The sequence below is a fragment of the Chamaea fasciata genome, unplaced genomic scaffold, assembly GCF_029207755.1.
Source record: "Chamaea fasciata isolate MVZ Bird 193981 ecotype frontalis unplaced genomic scaffold, bChaFas1.0.hap1 SCAF_2, whole genome shotgun sequence".
Lineage (NCBI taxonomy): Eukaryota > Metazoa > Chordata > Aves > Passeriformes > Sylviidae > Chamaea > Chamaea fasciata.
The window spans coordinates 50,755,001-50,778,839 of NW_027094087.1; the positions used below are offsets into that span (position 1 = coordinate 50,755,001).

At 37.8% G+C, this 23,839-nt stretch overlaps 1 protein-coding gene across 1 annotated transcript in view; it reads right to left on the minus strand.

Moving 5' to 3' along the window:
- The window catches only part of TRPC4 (transient receptor potential cation channel subfamily C member 4), a 132,328-nt gene that overhangs the window by 38,089 nt on the left and 70,400 nt on the right, over positions 1-23,839 (minus strand). Inside the window, exon 3 of the mRNA XM_066176050.1 lies at positions 23,072-23,590. Within this exon, the coding sequence (XP_066032147.1) occupies positions 23,072-23,590 (519 nt within the window). The remainder of the gene's footprint in view (positions 1-23,071; positions 23,591-23,839) is intronic.

The following is a 23,839-nucleotide window of genomic DNA, read 5'->3' on the forward strand; positions in this document are numbered from 1 at the left end:
CCTCTGTGAAGTTTTTTTCATTCTATGTATCTGTAGTAGTAGATAGAGATTAAAAAAATTGAAACAAATCCACAGCCTGTGCAAGCCCATTCATACTGATTATACCAGTAAGACAGGGCTGGGTCAGCCTGCCTTTCCTTCAATGCCAGAAGTATAGTGCAGAAAATCAAACATTTACTTTTCACAATAGAGTTTCCCTTCTGCATTGGTTGAGTACAAGGAGTCAACAGACTGCGAAACACACGGATTTCAAAACCTGACTTGAAACTGAAAAGAAAGTTCACAAATACTTCTATTATTTAATCAGCAATATTTGTGAAGAATTCACAGAACATGAGGTAGAAGTTGAAATGAAACCAAGGAGCACAACTGAGGTCTGCAAACAACGAAACTGAATTCCACAGCCATGAACAAACTGTTCTCAGCATGTTCCCTGCTAATTCTCTAAAAATCAGGTTTACATGCTGTAATACTGACAAAATTCTTTCAGGTGCTCACACCATGTGAACTAAGCACTACTATTCCCCAGTGTTCCACTAACCCTTGTCAGGATAAACACCTATCCTGTGCAATACTTTATGGCCTATCTGTTACCATGACGGGGTTTTATTTTTTAGAATATGATCCTTAAAACTGAATTTCACCGAAATTCCCCAAAACCAAGTAAATATTTAATATTTTTCAGATATCTTTTCAGAGAAGTATATACTTAAGTTTTATGTCATACTTTTCTTTGATCACTAGTTCCTATTTACTCATTGTTTACTTTTATAAAGGTGACAGAGTAGCAGGACACAAGAGTTGACATAAAAGGCATAGAATAGAAGCAACATATGTATCAAAGATCACCAGGGTTGCATTAAAAAAAAAAAAAAAAGAAAAAATAAAAAGCAATGAAAATAAGCGTTTTGCTTCTGTTTCTCTGGTGGTTTAATGCTGGCTGGATGCCTGGTGCCCAACAAAGCTGCTCTATCACTCCACTCCTCAGCTGGGGAGGGGAAAGAGAGAAGATATAAGGAAAGGCTCGTGGTCAAGACAAGGACAGAGACAGATCACTCACCAATTACCATCATGAGCAAAACAGACTTGGGGCAATTAATTTCTTACCCATCAGACCAGAGCAGAATAATCCAAAATGAAATCAAATCTTAAAATCAGCTTTCTCTTACCCCTTCCTTTTTCCCAGGCCCAACTTCACTCCCAAATTCTCCATCTCTACCCCCACATCGTACAGGGAGATGGGAATGAGGGCTGTGGACAGTTCCTCATGTTGTCTCTGCCATTACTTTCTGCTCAGGGGGAAGACTTCTCACACTCTTCCCCTGCTCCACTGTGGGGTTCTTCCCATGGGAGACAGTTCTCCACAACTCTCTACAACACGACTCCTTCCCACAGTCTGCAGTTCTTCATAAGCTGCTTCAGCTTGGGTCCCTTGCATGGGGTGCAGTGCCTCAGGAGCAGCCTGCTCCAGCATGGGTCCTCTACAGAGTCATTAGTCCTGCCAGCAAACCTGCTTCAGCTTGGACTCCTCTCTCCATAGCACCACAGGTCTTGCCAGGAGCTTGGTCTGGTGCAGGGTTCCCAGTGCGTCACAGTCTCCTTCATGCATCCACATGTTCCAGTGTGAAGTTACCCAGGGGTGCAGGTGGATCTCTGCTCTACCATGGACCTCCATGGGCAGCAGGGTGACAGCCTGCCATACCATGGTCTTCCTCACCAGCTGTAAAGGAGTGTCTGCTCTGGCATGTGGAACACCTCCTCCCCCTCCTCCTCTATTGACCTGGGTGCAGAGCTGTGTTGCTCACATATTCTCACTCTCTTGTACCCTGTCTGAAATTGTTCCTTTGCACTAACTTCTTTCCTCTCCTTAAATTTACTATCCCAGAGGCACTACCATCACCAGTGATGGGCTCAACTTTGGCCAGAAGCATGCCCATCTTGGAGTATGTGGAACTGGACATGGGAGAAAAGTGGGAATCTTCAGGCAGCATCTCACTTAAGCAGCCCAGCTATCAAAATCTTGCAATACAAACCCAATACACTCACACACATATGAGCATATTACATACATGCAGTGGATTAAATCATTAGCTGAATACTTACTGAAGCTATGCAGAAACTTTCTTCTCTTATTACAAAATAATTTTTTTTCACTAAATAGTTTCAGATTCAAACTTGAATCAAATGCACCTATTTTGGGATGTTACATTGTTTTGATAATACTTATAACCACAGGAGCCAAGTTCCTTTGGGGATGAATAACAGGTAACTTCTCAAACTGTTCCTAAAATCACTGGGATTACTACTGGTAAAAAATGCTCTTTATATTGGAATGAAATGAGAGTCAGCATGCATCTTTCTATATATATCTGGATCTTGTCAGAATTGATTACCTCAGCCAAATTCAAACCTGGTGTACACTGAAGAAATGTCAGAGTCTTTAGTAGAGACAAATTTGCCTACCAGACACCAGCAGTGAAGCAGCCTCTGACTGTTGTGAAAGATAAGAAAATTTACTCCTACTGTTAGGATCTTGAAAATAATCTTAAAGAAGAGCAACAGTGTACTCCTCTATTAGGAAAAATGCATTCTCAAGGTTTCAGGTTGTTTCTTTCAAGGTACAAACGTCTGGAATAATAGTGTATGCATTCAGAGCAGATGGTTTCAAAGTTATGTTTTTGCCAAGTTTATTTTCTCTAAAACATTTTTCAACTTAATTAGCTTGAGTACAGATTAGTGCTTTGCTTGACTAGTGAAAAAGTGTGACTCATGGAATAATACCTCAATAAAATATTTTTCTCTTTTTGCCCCAGAGAGTTCCAGGTCTATGACACTCCTCTTCATAATATTTTTCTTCTCTTCATAATATCTTCCCATTATGTATCCTCTCACCTAAGTAATCAGTTCCTAAGTCTTGCCTGTGCCTCCTTTCTAAACACCCCTGGCCACCCTCACAGTGTTTAGGACCTACGCGAAGGAACAGCTGCCAGTGGCCAGAAAAGGCTGGTGACAGATGAAGGGGACCTACTCCTTGCCAAGCATGGCTGAAAGGGAATTAATTTTCCTGTTTGCAATGTAGAGAAAGTTAAGTAAAAGGCAGGAATTTTTCCAATGTCCAAGCACTGGGCTGCCCTGGGATTGGGCAGACCAGAACTGATGCAGAGGTACTGCATGCCATGAAGAGATCCTTGCTGAATGCACCATCTGGAGGATGCTCCATGATGGGGTGGGCACTGCCTTGCTTAGTTCTTATCTTTAAACAGATTAATATGCAAAACTGTCAGTGTTAATTGAGAAAACATTTCTGAGCAGGCTTAAAAAAAAGTCTCGTCTTCTAATACCCATATTAGATTTTATGGTATTGGGACTGTGTGGCTGAGGTACAATGTGTCAAAGATTGTCTTCTGAGGCACAGGAAGTTTTCCAGTAAGTGCAAAAGATTTTCAGATTCCAGACACTGAAGAGACATTTTTTTAAGTAATAATTTCATAAGTAACTAGCAATCACTTTCCTTCAAAATATGACTGTGACAAGAGAGTTTTAGTGGTGGTTTGATCCTCTGATTACAGAAGAAGATTTACATAGACTACACATTTGATACGGCTGGAGTCAGAGGGAGTAGCCTTGGTAATGTGCTTTAAATTACTTGCTTGACATAAAATACATAAGAAACAACTAATGGTATGGTATGGTATGGTATGGTATGGTATGGTATGGTATGGTATGGTATGGTATGGTATGGTATGGTATGGTATGGAGCAAGCATACAAAATACTATGTCTGCATTTAAAAGATTTATGCATAGGGAAGCAGTTTTAGTGCTGCAGGCAAAGGTCTATAACAGAAACACACATAGTGTGTTTATCTACAGATGATATAATGCATTTCTGAGAGGTCCACATATCCAGTTTCATGCTGGTGTGTTTTTAATGTAACAACATATTGGCAAGGTTGGTTAGCAATGTCCTGAAGCAACAAAAATATCTGGCTCTTCACTGAAGACTTTTCTTTATGCTTCTGAGCTTCATTTGCCATAAAACATTAACTATGAACCAATCCAAAGTATTCTTTGGATATTTGGAAAATTGTCCTAAATCTCTTGCTGAAACTTATTTTAAAGTTTAATTTATCAATGAACTGTATGACATTATTAACGTCCAAACTAATTCTCACAGATTTGACTACTTTCATTTCTGAGGTCAAAAGACTATCATCATATGCTGTGAAATGTGGTCAGTAGTTATAGCAACATTTATTACATTAGCTATAAAATGAAGGAAGGTTTAGAACAGGGAAAAGTTATGCCCTGATGGAAGAAAAGTGTGCACAGTGGTGAACCCTACTGTCTTGTTCTTCAGCTGCACAGACCAGGTGACTTTGTCCCCTTCAGAGGAAATGAGGGGAAGATGTTGTTTTCATGCCTCATAAGTAAATATTTGAGAGCATGCAGGAATCGGTGGCAGGGAAACCTTCCTGAGACTCCCAGTGTAAATGCTGCCCATGTAGCCTGTCTCATAAACATAACTCACAGGTAACAGTTAAATAGATCAAGTAATTTAATCTGTTATTAAAATGTTTTATTACTGATTCCAAATTATTATTACACTTTTAATTAATCTACTGAAAAGCTCTTCTCTACAGAAAAAAATAAGGAAAAAGGCTTAATTACAAAATTCTCTTGTCAATTCATATTTATACTATAACCAGTAGAAACCCTTCTATTCGAAAGGAAGAGTAAAAGTGGGTGAAAGAAAGACATGCTCCAACACAGGGCAATTGGATAGCATTACATCTAAGATGATCACATATTAAAGCTAAGTAGACATGTAAGTCCCTTGATGAATTTGGAGATTAAAAAATAAAAACCAAAAAACTATTTTACACAAATATTTTGTGACTAGCAGAAATAGAAATACTCTGTGACATTAATTTGCCAGTTCTGCATTGCCTTTGCCAAAATATTTTCACTGTAGTATAATTTTCTTCCTTAATTGGAGAGATTGGAGGTATTCTTTCACTACTCTTGAGTATCTTTTGTACTGTCAGTATTATGTTATTTAACTTTGACATTGTCTCCACATAATTAGCAATCAGCAAGTTTTTATTTTCACATTTTGATGGCTTCCAATAGCTTCCAGCAGTTTGTAGTTACACAAGGGATTTTGCTATATGATTATTCCTGATTTCCCGGCTTTAGCTCCCTCATAGAGTCTGCCCATCTGAAAATGTTCTGGTATTCATTCTCTTAGTTGTCATGCTGGGAATTGGCACTTCTCTGAGACCACTGAAAAACAGAAATTATACACAGTGCCAGCAAAAATAATCTGGTATAAATAATAACAGAGCCTGATTCTAGTGCTATCCAAGCATATATATATAAAACACAGAATTTAATTTTCACTTCTGATTGACCTTTGATTTTGCTAGAATACATCTCTCAGACAACGAAATGATGAAGAAATAACACAACTGATACTATTAACTATGTATGGTCTTTAAAGAAATAATACTTTTAAAATATCAGCAGAATTAGTTGTCAGCTCTTTAACGCACCACAATGTTACCTTCAAGTATTTATTTCACTGTATTATGAAATGCAAAAAGATACAATAAACCTCCACTAGCTACAAAGCTCTCATTTTTACATTTATAAAAGCAGTCTCACAAAATCTGAGGCCCAAATTAAATTCTCATTTTGACATCAATAGGTGGTTGAGTATGTTATATAAAAAAGGATGTAATTTTTCATCTAGAAATGAAAGCTTTCAAAGAAAATTTATTTCCTTTCTGACATATACAAGTGAGTTATGCTGTAGCACAAAGAACTATCTCCGATAGCATTCTCTAACAGATTAATGTTAAAGACTTTTTTTGAGAAGGAAACAGTTTAACATCTTTATCATAAACTTTCTGTTTAATACTTTTTTGAAGTCATGGCCAGATGCTCTGTTGTGCTGTACTGGCATTAGAGACACACTGGTAGGAAAGGTTTGCTCTGAGGTCTGCTACTTTGTCACACACGCTTCCCAATGATAGTGTTCCCATGTGACATGACTCAAGCTCAATTGCTTTTTCTTTCTCTAGAATACTTTACTTTTCATATTTTACAAATTTTCATGGATGTTTAATGAAAACCTATTAAACTAAATAGTTTAATTTCAAATTCACATGTCAGTATTTTCTATCTATTGTTTGTGAAAAGCATTGTGACTAATGACAGATTCAAGTCCCAATTTCACTAAGAAGACTCCTAAATTTGGTAGATTGTTTCTCCCTTTAGAGAAGTCACTGCATGTTCTTTTCTGTATCTTCCCCCAAAGGCCGCATTTGAGAATTTCAGTACTTACTCTGTGAGGACTGCTTCATTAAGACAAACAACATTTAATTGCAATTTAAATGCTTTAATGTTATTGACTAGATCAGCTCTAAATTTTCCTTTCCAAAAACTAGGGACCGTGTTCTGGATTCCTTTGGGTACAGTTATACTGAGTGTTTTCTGCCTCAGGCCAGAAACCCTGATTCCTGCACCGAATCCTATGAATCATCTCAGGTCTATCCCTTCTAAATCTTGTGCCAGCTGGAGCAGACCATCACAATAATCATGGTTTGCTGGATGCAAACCACTGGTCTGCTTCTACTCAGCTCTATCTGCAGCTGTGTCCTTAAGGGGACCAGTGAGCTCCTTTGCTGTCATGGTTTAACCCCCAGCTGGCAACAAAATACCACAGAACTGCTCACTCACCACCCCGCTCCTCTCAGTGGGGTGGGGAGGAAAACTGGAAAAATGTAAAAAACATGGGTTGAAATAAGAACAGTTGAGCAATTGAAGTAATATAAAACAACAATAATAAAAAAAAAAAGAGGGTGAGGAATAAAACCCAAGAGAAACAGGTGACTCACAATGAGGTTGCCCATCCACTGCTGAGTCCTGCCCAGCCCATCCCCAAGAAGAGACTGGCCCCACATAAGTAGCCTCCCCCAGTTTATAAACAGGGTATGACATTCTAAGGTATGAAATATCCCTTTGGCCAGTTTGGGTCACCTGTCCTGGCCATGCTCCCTCCCAGCCTCTCGTGTACCTGCCCACTGGCAGAGCACGGGACACTGAGATGTCCATGGCTTAGGGTGAGCACTGCTCAGCAGCAACCAGAACATCAGTGTGTTATCAACATTATACTCATACTAAATCCAAAACTCAGCACTGTGCCAGCTGCTAAGAACATTAACTGTATTCCAGCCAAAACCAGGACACTCAGGATCAGAGAACCAGACCATACCACCTTTTACACGACCAGGGCAACCTGAGTCACATCAGATCCCTACAGCAGAGCAAATTCACAGCACAGATGCCTTCATTATAAAATCCATGGTTTACATTCCTCTCACCAAGAACAGAATACAATCCCAGGGGTTTTTATTTTAATTATTCTATTGTGTAACTTCAAATATGAGGAGGTCGGAAACAAAATGAAAGGAAAATAGAAAAGTAAAAACTGAAATGCTTTGCCAGAAGGATTAATAATATTGCAGCTTTGAGCATTTTAAATTTCTCATTTGCTACATCAACACAGGCAGAAGCTCTTTGATTCATTACTCCTTCTCAGTAATATGAATCAGCACTGATAAAAACCTATTAAATATCTACCAAATAAGTCAAGACTTATGTATAATTGCAGTTATTCTAATTAATTGCTTAGAAAAGGCAATGGCAACTGAAACTAGAATGCAGTTGTTAGGAACCAGCTGTGCATGACTAGCTTTGTTAGACTTCCCAGTGGTAAAGAAAAATGAATCAGTTACTGGGCTTTGGGATGACTATGTAAAATAGACCAAAACTTAAGAATTGTGAAGTTGGTATAATACTTCAAGCTCCCACTCTGGGCAAGTGTTAGAACCACCATAATTCAAGACAGTTTTGTAGGGAAAAAAAAAACAAAACAGAATCCCTCTCAGTATCTGAAGAGAAAATAAAATGTGAACTTACTTCTGTTATACTGGATCCCTGTTTTTGCACACCTGGCTGGTGTATTTACATGCACAGCAAACAAAAAATAAACCTGATATTTCTATGTACAGTCCTGAATTTGGGACGTAATAACCCCGTGTAATAGTGCAAGCTAGAATTCATGGTCTAGGGAATAACACCTGGGAACACCAGTAAGCAAGAAGATAAATACGACTGGGCAAATATTTACTTAAGTCTCTGTAATTTCAATCTTATTACTCCCAAGACACTCTTTATACACCTCTAACACCAAGTTTCCTGTCTGTACCAATAGTTTCTACAAAATACACTACCTAACAAGAAAATATAAATTGTGGCTGATCATTCTCTCAGCATTCATTCTAACACTGAATAACTTGAGACAATAAACATGTTTTGTTTATAATCTCAGAAGTTCAAGTTCATTTTACAAGACCAAAATCAGTATGTATTCTAAAAAACTTCATATACCAACACAGGGAATGTAAAAAGAAAAAACCACATCTCTGGACCAGTGAGCAACCAAAAATTAAATCTCCTTTCCAGCCCAAATCATTCTATGACTCTACTTTTCTTACATTCAAGTTGGTTTTGTGTCCTGTATTGGTAAGGCCTCCAAGCATTAGCTGGTCAGCCAGAAGGGGTTTAGGATCCAAGTTAGTTATACTTCCACTACGTGAGAGAAGCAGTGGGTTCCCTCACACCCAGAACATTCTGCCACTTTGTCTACTTCTGTAGCTGCCATATTGCCAGAAGGAAAAGTCACGAATTCATAAAACAATCATTTCAAAATTCATGAGGGAGCTGGAAATATGTTGAAAGCAACTAAAGCACAGAACACAGTGAGAGTTTAATTGGAGAAAAAATAGCTAAGAGAAGCTTTGAGTGAGACATGGGTAGGAAAGCAACCAGAACAGCTAGATTCTTCCTCTGGGCATTGCCTACTTATGTGAGAATTTCTTTTGGCATCACTGAAGACCACCCTGTTCCTCATTTGCTCAGCTTGTTGAACGGGCCAAAACAAGGTAGCGAGTCATTCTTGGTTCCACTTTCCTTTTCTGACTGTCCTTTCAGATTGGAGCAGGGTATTGATTTGTTTGAAAGAAACCTGAATGCAGAAATTTTAATGCCTTCTTTTCTTCATTTTCAGGCTCTTTGTTTCTGCGACGTGAAACCTTGGATCAGTGATATTTTGTTGCACTATTCAATATTTTCTGTAAAAACAATGCTAATCACCTCCCATTAGCATCAGGCAAAGTTAGATTTCACTCTGTTAGCTAAGCTTTATGAGGTGCCATCCTGCATCCTTATGTGAAAAATGGATATTAAGCATAACTGTTCTTGACTCCATGCTTATACTGTTCTAGCCAAGAGATAAAAGAGTTGAAGTCCAAGGTTTCCCAGTTTCTTCAGAAGTGACTGTTTATGATGTGAAGCTTGTGTGGAACTGAAGAGGCCAAAGTTCCCCAAAATTAGTGGGAATCCAGTTCCTGGAAAGCATAACACACATTTGAAGGCTGACTGAATACAAAATTAGAGGGATAAGGGAAGAAAAATCCCACAGACTGATTTCAAAGTCATTCAAGCTAAATAAAGCAATAAACAGCATATTTTTCTGTTGAAATTTCTCTGTTAATGTGTAGATCTGGCTTTGCAGTTTCATAAATACTTAGGAACAGAATGCATACAGTCACTTAATCTGCTTTTCTTTCTCTTCAAATACTTTATTTAATGCTTTTTATCTTTAAGTTCCTCTTGTTTAACTTGGCTGTATTTTTATACAAGAGTGTTGAGGGCTGAGAAATCGGATTAATCACCCAGTTCCTGCAGAAAGACTAAACTGAAATGATAAGTCTTTGGCAAGGATGCTCAGTGAGCATTATTCTGAGATCATTTTCAGGAGAAATACATGTGAGTCTCTAAAAGATGCATCAGTTTTATCAGTCAAGTGCAGTCATGTGCAACTTCTGCAGTTTAAACACAAAATATTAATCTTGGAAAGTATTTCAGGGGAGTATAAACACTTGCTCCAAAGTCTTTCTTTTCAAAATCTCTTTTACACCTAAGAATAGATTGTGGCTGAAGAAAATTACCTTCTCTTGTGAACAGACCTAAGAAACACTGTGCTTTCATGTAATAGCAAGATAGCTACTACAGCCATTAATGAAAATCTGTGTATCCAGCATCTGCCAGCCTGGATAAATAATTACAGTCCTCAGATGGTTCTTTCCTCTTATGAAGCTCTGCAATTTGTGGCAAAACATTAGAGTTTGGTATCTCAAATAAAATCCTAGAGTTACTCTCACTGTTGTTACAAAGATGTCTGAACATCACTGCTTTCTTTCATGGAGAAGAACCAGAGTGACAAAGGAATCAATAAAGAACCCATTTTCATCGACAATTACATAAACATCACTTTAAAGGATGTTCAGGCCTCATCTAAACTGAAGAAATCAGTGACTGAGTCTGAGCATTTGACCCCAGTCATCCCCACTACCTATTGTCTCCTGCCTGGTTCAATTTTTTATTTCTCCAGACAGGTCTGCGCAAGGCAAACCTGCAACTTTCTGAAGTCTGCATATAAATCCCTTAGCGTCACTCAGTCATCCAGTCAGGCTATGGTCTGTTTGCATTCAGCAGTACAGACAACCTTTCAAAGACCAGTTCCTCGCTCAATATTTTATTGATTTACATGATACATTTCTGTGTTAGACTGGTGTTTCTAAAATCTATTGCATGCTTCTAGTAACTGGATATCTCAAGGGATGTTTGTTTGGCTAGATTCCATAGCATTCTCTTATGGAGATAGGGCATAATACATCGGCTTGTACTACCAGGTAAAGGAATATATTTTCTTTTAAAGTTTGGAAGAAAATGACCACTCTTCAAAAGCTAGAGATGGAAGAAGCATATGTGGAAGGATGTAAACAAAGGTTGTTTCAGTCCCTGAAGGTTTGAGGCTACATTCTTCCCCGAAAAATCAAAGGCCATTTGTTCACTGTCAGAGAAATATACTTCATAGGCTGTTGTCACTGCATGTATGACATACATGCCCTGGCCTCTTCTCCAGCAAGTCATAAAGGGTAAATTTCTAAGAAAGAGCTGCTCTTTAATCCTTGTGAAAGATACTAGTACTCTGAAGAAATATTTTCATTTGCTTTTTTTTTCACTCTTCTGTTATGTTTCCTGATCAAATGCATGAAAGCATGATTCTTTAAACCAAAATTTGAGAATCAGTGATACATTACAATTAAGAATAAAGAAACTTACTGTATAATAAGACATAAGTGAGTACAGAGAGGAAAAAGCCCAAGTAAACATGCCAAACCCCCTGAAGTTCCTATGTGGCATGCAATTAAAGTTTAGATCACATGTGCATCTTTATCATCCTATATATAACATACAGGCTTTAACAAAATCAGCTGGGTGGAAGACTTCTGCTGTAGTCCACAGAGGCCATTATGGTGATGCCTCCTGTGCTAATGTCATCTTCAGTCATCTTTTCCTCCACAAAATCCACCCTGCATCTGTAAAGGTCTCATACTAATACCATCAAACACTGTAGTCAGGAAGCAAAATCTCTTCTTTACCACACAATCCTTTTAAATCTATACCCCAAATACCTACTTGATGAGGTCATGGTGGTGAGACTCTAGTTTCTCTTTATTGCTTACTGATGCTCACAGAGTGCCATTTAGTACCAACCCTGACAGGATCGATAGCTCTCCCAAATCCAGCCCCTATCAACACAAAAAAGTGGGGATTTCTTCAGCATCCAAATGCTTCAGTGAGAGATTGAGATGAACGGCAGCCAAAATCTCCATACTTCATAACTAAACTATATAGTCAACTAAATTATATTGAAATCGTGCAGGGAAACAGCTGCAGCACTCTCTAAGATTTAGCTATGAGCTCCTTTAGTGCTTCATACTAGAACTTCAAAGATAATCCAACAGCAGTGTTTTACTCTGGGGAATTTTAGAAACTCTGACAAGGGATCTGACACACAAACCCCTTAATTCTCTAACCTTCACAGCTCACAAAGGTAAAAACTCACCTCCTCTTTGGAAAAGAAGACTTGATGGCAGATACATTATCACTACTGCTTTGGGAAAATGTTATTCTTTCTCTGAAATACTGAGCTTGCTAAACTTGTTACAAACCCCAGCTTTTCCATGAAAACTGAGGGAGGTTTTTTTTGTCCTGAAGGCAAAGGATGCAAGGCCGAGAGAGTAATATTTATGTTTTTATTGGCAAAATATTTATGTTGGCAGTGTTATGATGGGTCAATTTACATTGATTGCATTTGTGAAGGAAGGAAAGCAGTAAGGAAGGGAACTTCTTTTCCTTCATTTTGTTTTTGAAAATTATAGGATAATAATTTTCACCTAAATGTTTTGAAGTGAATCATCATATCTGTTGAAAAGTTAGTATAAGAAAAATAGTATAAATCTTCTAAATAGTTCATTGTTTAATTATGTTGTTGGTTTTAATACTTTTTTTTCTAATATAAGTATTTGTGTTTTGTTCCTGTGAAAAGAGTATCTGTAAACTGAACACTTTGACATTCTATCTTCTGATGTAATAAATAATTTTATAGTGATCCACCCTTTTCCTTCCTCAATCACTTGAAAATTCATATTACTTGATTACTTCAAACTCACTCAGCTATTAATTAAATATCCCTGAAGTACTGCTGCAATATTAATAAGAACAACAATACTATTTCTGTACCCTTAAAATCTCTTCAGGGTCTTTCTTTATGGTTTCAGCAGAGATGCCAGGTTTTATACTGGCAAACACATATGAGAGAGACTAAGGAGGCCAGATTCCTTAATACCACAGGAGAAGAGAGGCAAGTATGTGTCATCCTCTTTACACTTGATGACAGAGACTTCCAACCTCAATTTACTATGAAAATGATTATTTCTCCTCATTTAAGTGTTATTATGCTACTTACCTTTAATCTGATTTGACTAATACTTTTTTTTCTTTTTGAGAATAGGGCCACATGCAGTGAAAGAAAATATTTTTTCAGTGTATATAAAAGCTTTATCCTTTATTTCAGGATTTTGACTGATTTTGAATAAATTCACTAGAGGTTTCGGCTTTGGAAATAATGAAGTGTCTCAACACAAGTGCAATCTTGCAGGCTGACACAGCTCTAACAGTTCTCTCTTGCAAAACTTTCCACCTAATCTTCAGAATCTTTATGTAAAGTTGAGGATTTTTCCCTCAGACCAAAACTGTGAAATGCAGATTTGTATCATGCTTACTTCTCCAGGCAGACCCTTAAGATCACACTAGAATGCAGTAGAATGGATTCCTGTAAACAGGTTCATCATTTCACCTTAAGGGCCTTTTCTGGGTCTCAGATAAACTGAATATCAAGACTTCAAAAAAAAACCCGCCACTGTTAGTTACCTTGCAGAAATTATATGCTATTATTTTCAGTCTGTATAACACATCTAGTTGTCCCTTGTCACCTTTACAGTAATTGCAAGCAACACAGGCAGTGACAAAAATGATTTTGTTCTCAGATGGCCTGAGTTGCCTGGAAATGTCTGTCTCCTCCCATCAATGATGAAGGAACCCAAGGCTGGGCTGCTGGCATAGGTACTGTAGTTAAATACCTGAGGTTATGTGGAATGAGTTAGGAGCTCACAGCACAAGCACACTACAGGAATGGCTATTTCTAGATTCTTTCTGTGTGCTATTAAGAAGGCAGAAAAAATTACTTGAACTAATTTTATTAATAATGTGTCAAACCTTTTATACATGACGTTACACTTTCAGTTTGTCTTAATGTCAAATGGCATCTAACCGAGTCATGACTTTTTGTGAACCATAACAGGCTTGCTAATAAAGCCCTCAAAGTCAGCTATTTCGAACAACCTCTAATTTAAACAACTGCATTACCTTGATAATTAAACATGATTGTCTTTTATGCACAGCAGGCAGAGTAAAACATGTCCTCTTTGTCCACCTAAAAAACCTAACAAGCCAGACCTCATACTTGACAAACACAGCATAGGCATATTGCACTTTGTAGACATTCAGCAATTTCTACTTTCTGAAGATCTGCATTGGTCTTTCTCTCCCACAGATTTTCTTTTCTTAAAATGTTTTATTTTTGTAAAATATCTCAAGAACCAACATATTTCAACCCTGAAGAATATTAACCTATTATTTATAGAAGAAAGCCAAATGTCTCTGCAAGGAGGGCTTGTTGATAGTTTTGTGTAAACATTTTCCTTCCTTTTTGAAAAATACCCTAGAAGTTCAAATGCCGGCACTCAAAATTGAACCCTATATGACTTCGAAAATTCAAGATCCTCTTTGTCAAACCACTGCCATACTAAACATCTCTCCTAATTTTTCTACTTTAGTTCCTGGAGCTGGAAAGTTTCGAAAGTCATATTCTTTGCTCAACTGAATATATATAGGTCTGATCTCTCTGTAGCCACAAGAGTGAGTTCATCTAACAAGCATTTGTTTTTCTCATAAATCTTTTGTTTGACAATGGGTGCACATATTGATGGAGGCAATGGATGAAGATACCCTTTGCTATTTTAATCTTGATAGCTAAGGCTTACACTAAATCAAGCAAGGGGTAAGGAAGGAAGTGAAGATTTCTCTGCGGACATCTGGTGGAACAAAGAGAAGACGGATTAAAAGAACAAGCAGACAGGTCTAAAACAAGTTTACTTTGTGTCTTGTTTTATTGTTCAATAAACACTCAATGCAGAGAGTCAGGCAACGGAAAAAATTGCACTGGAACAACATGCAGAAGCTTCAGTGTCACCATGTTCAAATGTGCCTCAGTTGCTCTTATTTTAGGCCAGTTAAATCTAGCACATGCAGAGATTAGTTAGTTTTTGGACAGAAGGACAGAACACTTTGTGACATAGTGTCCTAGGGTGACTTTATGATGCTTATATCTCCAATTGTCTGTTCTATTTATGCTGGATATTAAGTTCTACACTTCTAAGATTGCTTCTGAGAGGGAAGGGGGGAAAAGAAGCAGCACCTAGTTTGTTTGCAGAAACTGATAGGATTTGTCACAGCTTTTTTTAGAAAAATCACTTCCATGGGAGGCTTCTCTCCTCACCAAATGTCAATCAATGCAAAACCATTACACATGGTCCTAAATTTACCCCAGGTTTGTAGGGAAGCTTGTAGGTGCATTAGTAGGGACTCTGTCAAACCAACTTCTGATGCTGCCAGTCTCCACAGAAGGGTTGTGCACTGCTGGTTAGAGGTTTGCTCTCCTGGTTTTTTCCTGTTTGAGGCAGTTATCCCAGCAACATTTCTTATAATGAAGATGCAGAAAAGGAAATGAGAGATTTACATTGTACTTCATTAACAGAAAGTTTCCTCTTTGAGTTAATTACTTCCATCAAGTGTTTGAAATAAAAAGATGCTGATCTTGGTTCATGAATAGTCTAACTAGAACTGTGATGAGAGAGTTGCAACCTGTGTGCAGCATATAGCATTTAAAGGTTATTGACGCCTTCTGAGACATCATTAATTACTTATTGCTGAAATTAATTTCCCCTTACATGGGCTCTGAGCCTCCCAAATTCAGTCTCTGTTACCACATGGTAGAATGTGCAGTTGATGCAGTAAATTGTCTAACTTGCTTCTGCATTTTCAATGCCCAGTGAAGTAATTCTTCTAAATGTAGCACACTGCTTCCTTTCCCAGCCACAGAAGCAGAGAGAGATGTCTCTGGAATGAACTTAGATGCCTTATCTTGAACAGACAGGATCTCCCTCTGTACATACCTCTGTCTATTGACTGTATAAGGAATTTGTTCACATATTCTAGGAAAATTGCTTCACCACAACTTAATGCTGTACTAAGCAGATGTACCCTGTGATTTAAGAACATTTTTTTCCTAGCAGCAATAAGTACCCCTTCCACAGGGACACCTACACCTCATTTAGTCCTGCTTGACTAATTGATTTTCTTCTATAACAAGGTGACCTGAATGAGGGAAGGCTGTTGATATTGGCCACCTGGACTTTAGCAAAGCCTTTGACACCATTTCCCACAGTATTCCTCCTGGAGAAACTGGAAGGTTATGGCCTAGATGGGAACACCCTTCCTGGCTTAAAAAACTGTTTGGATGACTGGGCCCAGAGAATGGTAATGAACTGAATTACATCCAGTTGGTAGTTGGTCACTGGTGGTGGCCCCATGCTCAGTGTTGGGGCCAGTCCTGTTTAATATGTTTATCAATGATCTGGATGAGGGTATTAACTGCACCCTCAGTTAGTTTGCAGAGGAAACCCAGCTGGGAAAGAGTGTTGTTCTGCTAGAGAATAGGAAGGTTCTACAGAGGGATCTGCAAAGGCTGGATCAATGGGTTGAAGCCAACAGCATGAGGTTCAACAAGGCCAAGTGCTGGGTCTCACACAGGTGTTATAACCACCCCAAGTAGCACTGCGGGCTGAGGGCACAGTGGCTGGGAAAATGCCCAGTGGAAGAGAGGGTGCTGATGAACAGCAGCTGAACCTGAGCCGGCAGTGTGCCCAGGTGGCCAAGAAGGCTCTGGCCTGTATCAGCAATAGAGTAGTCAGCAGGACCAGGGCAGTGATCCACCCTCTCATTAGCACTGATGAGGCCTCGAAACCCATGTTCAGTTCTGAGCCCCTCATTACAAGGACACTGAGGTTCTGGAGCAAGTCTAGAGAAGGGCAATGGAGCAGGAGAAAGGTCTGGAGCACAAGTCTGTTGAGGGGTGGCTGAGGGAACTGGGATAGTTTAGCCTGGAGAGTAGGAGGTTGTGGTGAGGCGAGGGTCAGTCTCCAAGTAATGAGTGACAGAACGAGAGGGAATTACCTCAAGTTGCATTGGGGAGGTTTAGATTGGATGCTGGGAAAAAATTATTCACCAAAAGGGTAGTAAGAACTGGAACAGGATGCCCAAGGAAATGGTTCAGTCACCATCCCTGGAAGTATTTAAAAGATATGCATATGTGACACTGAGGGACATAGTTTAGTGGCGGACTCAGTGGTGCTGGTTTAATCGTTGGAATTAAAGTTTTTTTCCAATGGAGAGGATTCTATAGCCAATTAGAGGAAGACTTTTTATGTGTAGCAGATAATCTAGTCACCTAATTCATACTATTTAAAAATCTGTGGACTTCTTATCCATAAACATGGAGGCTTTTATATGATTTATAAAGCAAATATATGACCTAGTTTAGAGTACCTGACTCTTGCATGGAAAAATGTTTATCGAACTTTTTGATACTATAGCTGAGAGTCTGCAGAAATGGGTCTTCTGGAGACGTGGACCCAAACGCGCATATATATCACTCCTCTCAGTTACGCAATTTTTAGACTAAACATATCTTCCTTTGGTGTCAAAAATGTCCAAATATTAACAGAGTCTGGTTTTTGTAAGGTTTTGTTATTTTTTACATGGAGACTTCTGAGAGCACCTTTGCAGACTTTTGACAAATATTCATATACACAGTGACTTGCTACACATGGTCGCTGTGTTTCTGCTTATGTTTCAGGCGTGGGTTAATTTTAAACACAGAACAAATCTTAAGACACTGTTTTTCCAAAGTCATTCCTGCTTACAGAGTCAGTAATTCATGTTTTTGCATCTGAAAGACTTTGAGAAATTAGTTATAATTAAACATTAAAAACATTACTAAGAACATAGCAAATTTTCATTTCAGTAGTTTAAAATTATTTTCTCTAGGAATTGCTAAAATAGTTTTGAAAATCATTAATTCTTGCTTTCTATCATGCCCATACTGGTTTCTGTAATAATATGATATGGATGATATTAGCTATAAGAATTTAATTGGCAAACACGTTAAAGTCCAAGTAGATTTAGAAGTAACTGCAGACAAACAAAATCCTCTATTTCACTGAAATGAAGTTTTTAGACACTGACATGAAATAACAGATTTGAGATTAGGCATGTTTTCATTGAAAATTTCAATGAATTTTTGACATTATTGTGAAACATTTTCATTTCACTGTGGCTGTATTTTGCACAGAAAACAATGAAGAACTGATGATTCTTTTTTAAAAAGTCCTCTTTTGAGCAGAAGCAAACAGATGGTTTTTATTATCAAAACCAAACAATTTTTTTTATCCTGCAGCATCACTTTCCCAGAAAACATGAATTGATCCACAAAATCTGAATATCATATTATTATATTTAATATTTAATTTATTTTGAAGCTAATTTCCCTGAAACATTTTCCCTGAAATTCTTTCTAGTAAGGCCTGAACTCTTGTTAATTCTTTAAACATGTCAAATTGTTAAACCCACTTTGTTTTTCACTCTGCACTTTGCTAATGGTACACATTCCACAGCTGCTCACAACTCAGAGCAACAGGTCCTGCCCCTGGGAAGAGAGAGAATCTAGAGGTCCAACTAGATTTGGGAGAGTTTTTGTAGTTAAGCAGCTGCATGTCTAGTAAACAGAGAGAGAAATTAAAATTTAGAAAATTTTTTAATCAAACCTTTAAAAAAGTTAACTTAGGATCAGGAAAACTTTAGAAAACTTAGTTCTGGCTTCTTAAGATAGGTTTCAACATGACACATAACACTGTAGGCTAGATAAACTACAGATTTACTTTACGTATTTAAAGATAAAAGTGGAAAAAAGCTTATTAAAATCTTTCCAGACTGCGAATTTGAAATGTGCAGAATTTAACCTATTCACATCCTATTTACAATATAAGGTATTCTGAATTTATTGGAGATTTTGTATTTGTCGGGGAAGAGAAAGATGATCAGCAGAACCTAAGAATGTAAAAGAGAAAAAAAAGAAAAAAGTAAATCCAAACCAAACCAGCCAGTGTTCACTCATTTGAGAAGTGAGAGAGAAAAGATCAACAGTTACATACTTAAAAACTGTTGATGTGAGAATGTCTAATAACAAAGCAAAATTAGACAGTACTACCAATAATTATAACCTCATCCTGTTACTGTATTTGAGCTTATACAGCTATACTTTAAATGAAATGGGACATTTAGCATGAGACAAAAATGAAATAGAGATATAAATGACCAGTATAAGTATTTAAATTGCACTAATTAAACTTACTGTGAGACCAGATGATATTGATTCAGCCTATTAATCTCCTCTTCTTTATTTCACATGTAAGGGAAAATTAGTAAGCAAGTAAGTAAAATAATTTTTCATATTTTTTAGTTATATACTTAAAACCTAAAGAGAACCAAAGCTAAAACAAAGTTAACTGAACAGTTGGAGAGACTGGGTTTTTGCTGTGATATCTCTGTTAAAAACACTGAATATATATGACAAGAAAACACACATTTTGCAATGAGTGGAAAAGATGACTATCTACTAATCAATAAAAAGATCTACTATTCCCTTCTACTTAATTGCATTGCTGCACCAGAGGTTTGCAATTAACTTGAATTCAGATTTTCTTGTGAACCATACAGAGGGTATGGGATTTGCCTTCTACATCTTTACAGGAGCTGCAGTCAATTCAGATAACATTCAGTTCAGAAACCAGGGAAACTTATTTCTCACTGTTCATTGTGTGCTTAGAATCTATCACAATGAACTTGTGGCAGCCTTCATAAAACCAAACTCTCCCTTACTTGAGACAATACTAAACAGCACGTAATGGGACAACAAAATGTCTGTTTCCCAGTGCAGAGTGGCTATGCGACTTCAGGAAACCTCTCATGTGCTGCAGGGTGTAGCCCAGGTAACAGCAGGTGTCAGAAGCAGGCACCACAAGTTTCAGCAACGTCTTTGCTTACAGTCAAACAGCAGCAGTGGTGCAAAATGAACACAGAAAAAAAATGGCACCTTGGATGTTCTGTCCTATGGGCTATGCTAGAAAACCCCACATATTCTGGCAGACAGTCTCCTGGTTCTGCCCCATAACTCTGAACAGATATTGTCCACAGTCTTGCCAGACATTATCCTGCAAGGTTAACTTGAGACCATAAATTTTTCAACCTCATTAGTCATTACTAAAGAAGATTGATGATTCTGTCAGGGAAGTTACTTTGTTGATAATACACTGTAGGTTACCTCTGACCTGACTCCATGGACTGAGAATCAGTATCACTGAGATGCCTTTTGACAGCACATGAATGAGAATCACGATATTATGGGAAGTGTGAAAGGAATGGAAATGCGGAGATGAGCAACTTTCACTGTGGAGAATCTCAAATCCAATTGGCATAGTGTTCTTGGTTTGTGGAAGGCCCACTTCCGCAGCAAAGTGGAGAGCATGGAGAGCTCTAAAAATGAATGCACTTTCTCAATTTCCACAAGTACAGGGTGATATCACGGGCTTGCAGACCACGACACAAAGCACTGCTTAATTATATGACTTTCAAGGGACTTTCTCTGTTCATTACAAGGCATTTCTAGATCAACATTTCAAACGTCATGTCATTTATAAACTCAAAAACTCTGAGCTTGGTAATTTTCTTTACTCATGTTTGTCAATTTTCATTTCTTTACACAATGATTATTCTTCACCATCCACTTGTTTGCTCGTACAAGTACCCTCAATCTGCTGTTCTACACCACCCTGTGACTTAAGATTAAACCAAGTTATATCATCCAAAGCCTACTTCACCCCTTTATGAGACTTAGTTCTAATATGTTTCATCTTTGCTTGCTTAAAATGCCAAAAAGAATTACTGCTAATAATTTTTTTGGTATTATTTTCAACATGAAAGGAAGAAAGTAATACTCAACTCCTGAGCACTTAATCATAAAAAAGAATGTAAAAGAACACACGTGTCATTATTTTGTCACTTTTATCTGCAATTTTTGGACTGAGACTGGTCATTCTGGACAACCAACCAGACTGGTTACTTGTGGAGCTCTGACCTCAGCCCCAATATGGCATTAGAATGTCCTTTGGTAATAGCATGAATAAAGGCTGCGATGTTAGGGATGGGTTGTAAGACAAGAGAGGAAGACAATGCACTATTATCTGCTTTGCTGCTTTGTTGCAGGGGGGCATTTAAAGAAACAGAAATAGTAGTTGCTGTCTGGAGCAAATCTAAAAATAATTTATAAAAGCAGTGAATATATTGCCTAAAATACTGCACTACAAGAGCTCCTGGCTGGATTCTAGTGCCCAAGCTCAAAGAATCCTCTGATCCTGGAGGCTGCTGGAATCAGCCGGAGGCTGTGTCTCCTGCAACATCCTTAACACAAGAAAGACCCTGATATAGAAATAGAAAGACCCTGATGATGTATTTTTATCATGATCTATACGGACCAGGACAGCCAGAATCCAAGCAATTGTATGCCTGAGGTAAGTTTCTTGATCTTAGAGCTGTACCTACCAGAATACTGTAGTAATAATCAGAAATAAAATAACTGAACAGTTACAGAGGCTACTGTTTGCTTCAGCAGCTAATATGGAATACATTTTGGAACACATTTAGTAAACGTTGATTTTACTTCAGCGAGAATCAAATGATAGGGATAGTGGGAAAAATTTACAGAAATGAAAAATGTGTGCAAAATATAAAAGATCCACTGATTTGGAATTGTTTCACTATGGCCTAATGTTTTCCATTATGAAGAATCAGTTATGTAATGAGCTGTAGTACTGCAAATTAATTAGGCACAGCAAGCAGATGCAACTATAAAAAACATTTCAGCCTACATGCCATGTACCTATCACTGTCTCTATCTCAAATTAAGAAAACTCAAGCTTTGTGTTAAAGTTTAAAAAAACCCAAACAAACAATCAAAGGTCAGAATTTTATTTCAATGCATGAATCCTTGTGAAAACAGAAGTCCAAGCTTCAGTTTCTTAAATAACTGTACAACAGGATCGGCATTTCAAGAAATAGAAATAGTGGTTGTTAAATTCGGCTAAGTATGATATGAAACCTATTCATAAATTATGAAAATAATTTATGAAGGCAGTGAATATGCTGCCTGAAACATTATACTATAAAATATAACATTATGCAATACATTTCCCAAAGGAAAAGAATACTTTTTAGAAGACTTATGAAGTCAGAGACCAATTGAGGTTTCTTTCCATCAGTACTTCAGTAGTTCCCTATCTCCACAGTAGCTTCTTGATTACTAAATTGTATTTCAAATGAACAGAAGATTCATTAAATGTTTGGTTATTATTTCTTCAAACCTTTCTAACATACTTAATAACTTAACACATTTACTAATATATTTTGCAGAACAGAGATTTAGCAGTGATAGACAGACTAGCTCAATTTAACACAGAAGTTTCTTAAGCATTTGCTGCAATGAATATGAACAAATACTATACACTTACATTTGTCTTGCCTATAAACTTCCATAGTTCAGCTGACTTGGTACGTTTCCTAATAAGATGATACAACATATTCCGAAATGATGATGCGCAGAGATTAGGTGAAGGTTTGGAAATACCATGGGAACTGTCTTCCTAACTCATTTTTGTTTCTTGCTTCTTTTGCTTTTGCATGCACAAAAGAACCGGAGTACTTTTAAAAAGATATGCAGACATCCTCTGATTCCAACTGAATGTACACACTGGTGAAGCAAATGTATGAATTTTTTACAGCCATGGACACCAATACCCAGGTACTTCCATTTTGAATTCTTTATGAAAGAGAATCTGAATGTCACCATTTTTGGGAGTCATGCACAGCTATTAAACTTCAGTTTGAGTACCTATAACAGCTACTTTTTGAAGAAACCTCTCTATAGAGGTACCTGTAGTATGTGTCTAAACACATAGCTGCCTTTTTCTGCCAGGCGTGGTCCAAGTTAAAGTATGCTTTATGTATTTCTCAACCTATCACTGAAGAATGCCTCAGAGCACAACTACTGAAGACTACGTCTATTCAGGTGTAAGAGAAAAAGGTTTCACAGAATCTGTGCTAGAAGAGAACATTTTAAATTCTGATACTATCAAACTGTAACAACTATTCAAATTCATCTAATTAAAACTATAAAAAGAGCAGAAATCTAGTAGAACAAAAAAAGATATGCAGAAATTTGTCTCAGTTAAAAGGATGTATTTCAGGCTCTTATCTATCACATTACTACTACTGAATACACTTGAATATTCTCAGCACACTCACCTCCTTTTGACGGTACTTAATTGCCAGTTTCAATCTTGCAAGATCATTACCACTTTGTTCTTCTATCAAGCTATTATCATCTCTGTAATTAAGAATAATTTCCAATTCCCTGGAACTCCGTGTCTGATCCAGCAGATCTTTTGCAAATTGCTTGCATTGCCGTGACAGTTCCTCATACTCTGACTTAAACTCATTTTCGACTTTACTCAGTTCCTGCAGCTCCCAGCTCAGTTGAAAAGCGGTAAGGAAAGGATCCTCACTGGACAAAGCAATCAACGATGGGCTCGCCAGAGCCTTGTAGATATTGAGTCTAGACCGAGAGTGGCGGAGGCTGTCCACATCTGAGCTTGAGACGCATTCGACACAGTTACAGCGCACCTCGTGTGGCCTGGGCACAGACACCCCTTTCTGCACAAGGAGCTTTATGATTTCGTAATTGTTGGTGTGGGCAGCCAGAATAATAGGCGTGATATCCGGCGTAAATTCTGAAAACTGCTTGTCCAGAAGCACTGGCGGCACCTGTGAAAGAAGGCAAAAACCCTTACAGGTCTCCTCATTGAACAAAAGTTTTAGAAAATAAGGCTAAAAATGGTTTACCAGGTAATACACTTAACTGATGGATCCTTATTTCTGTCCAGAGTTGAAGGAAACTCTTCAAATATAACAATTCAATTAGCTAAGATAGTGTCTTTCCAATTAATGAATTGCTATAAACAGGGTGTGATTTTTTCACAGAACCTGTTTATATGTAAACAACCCATGGTCAAT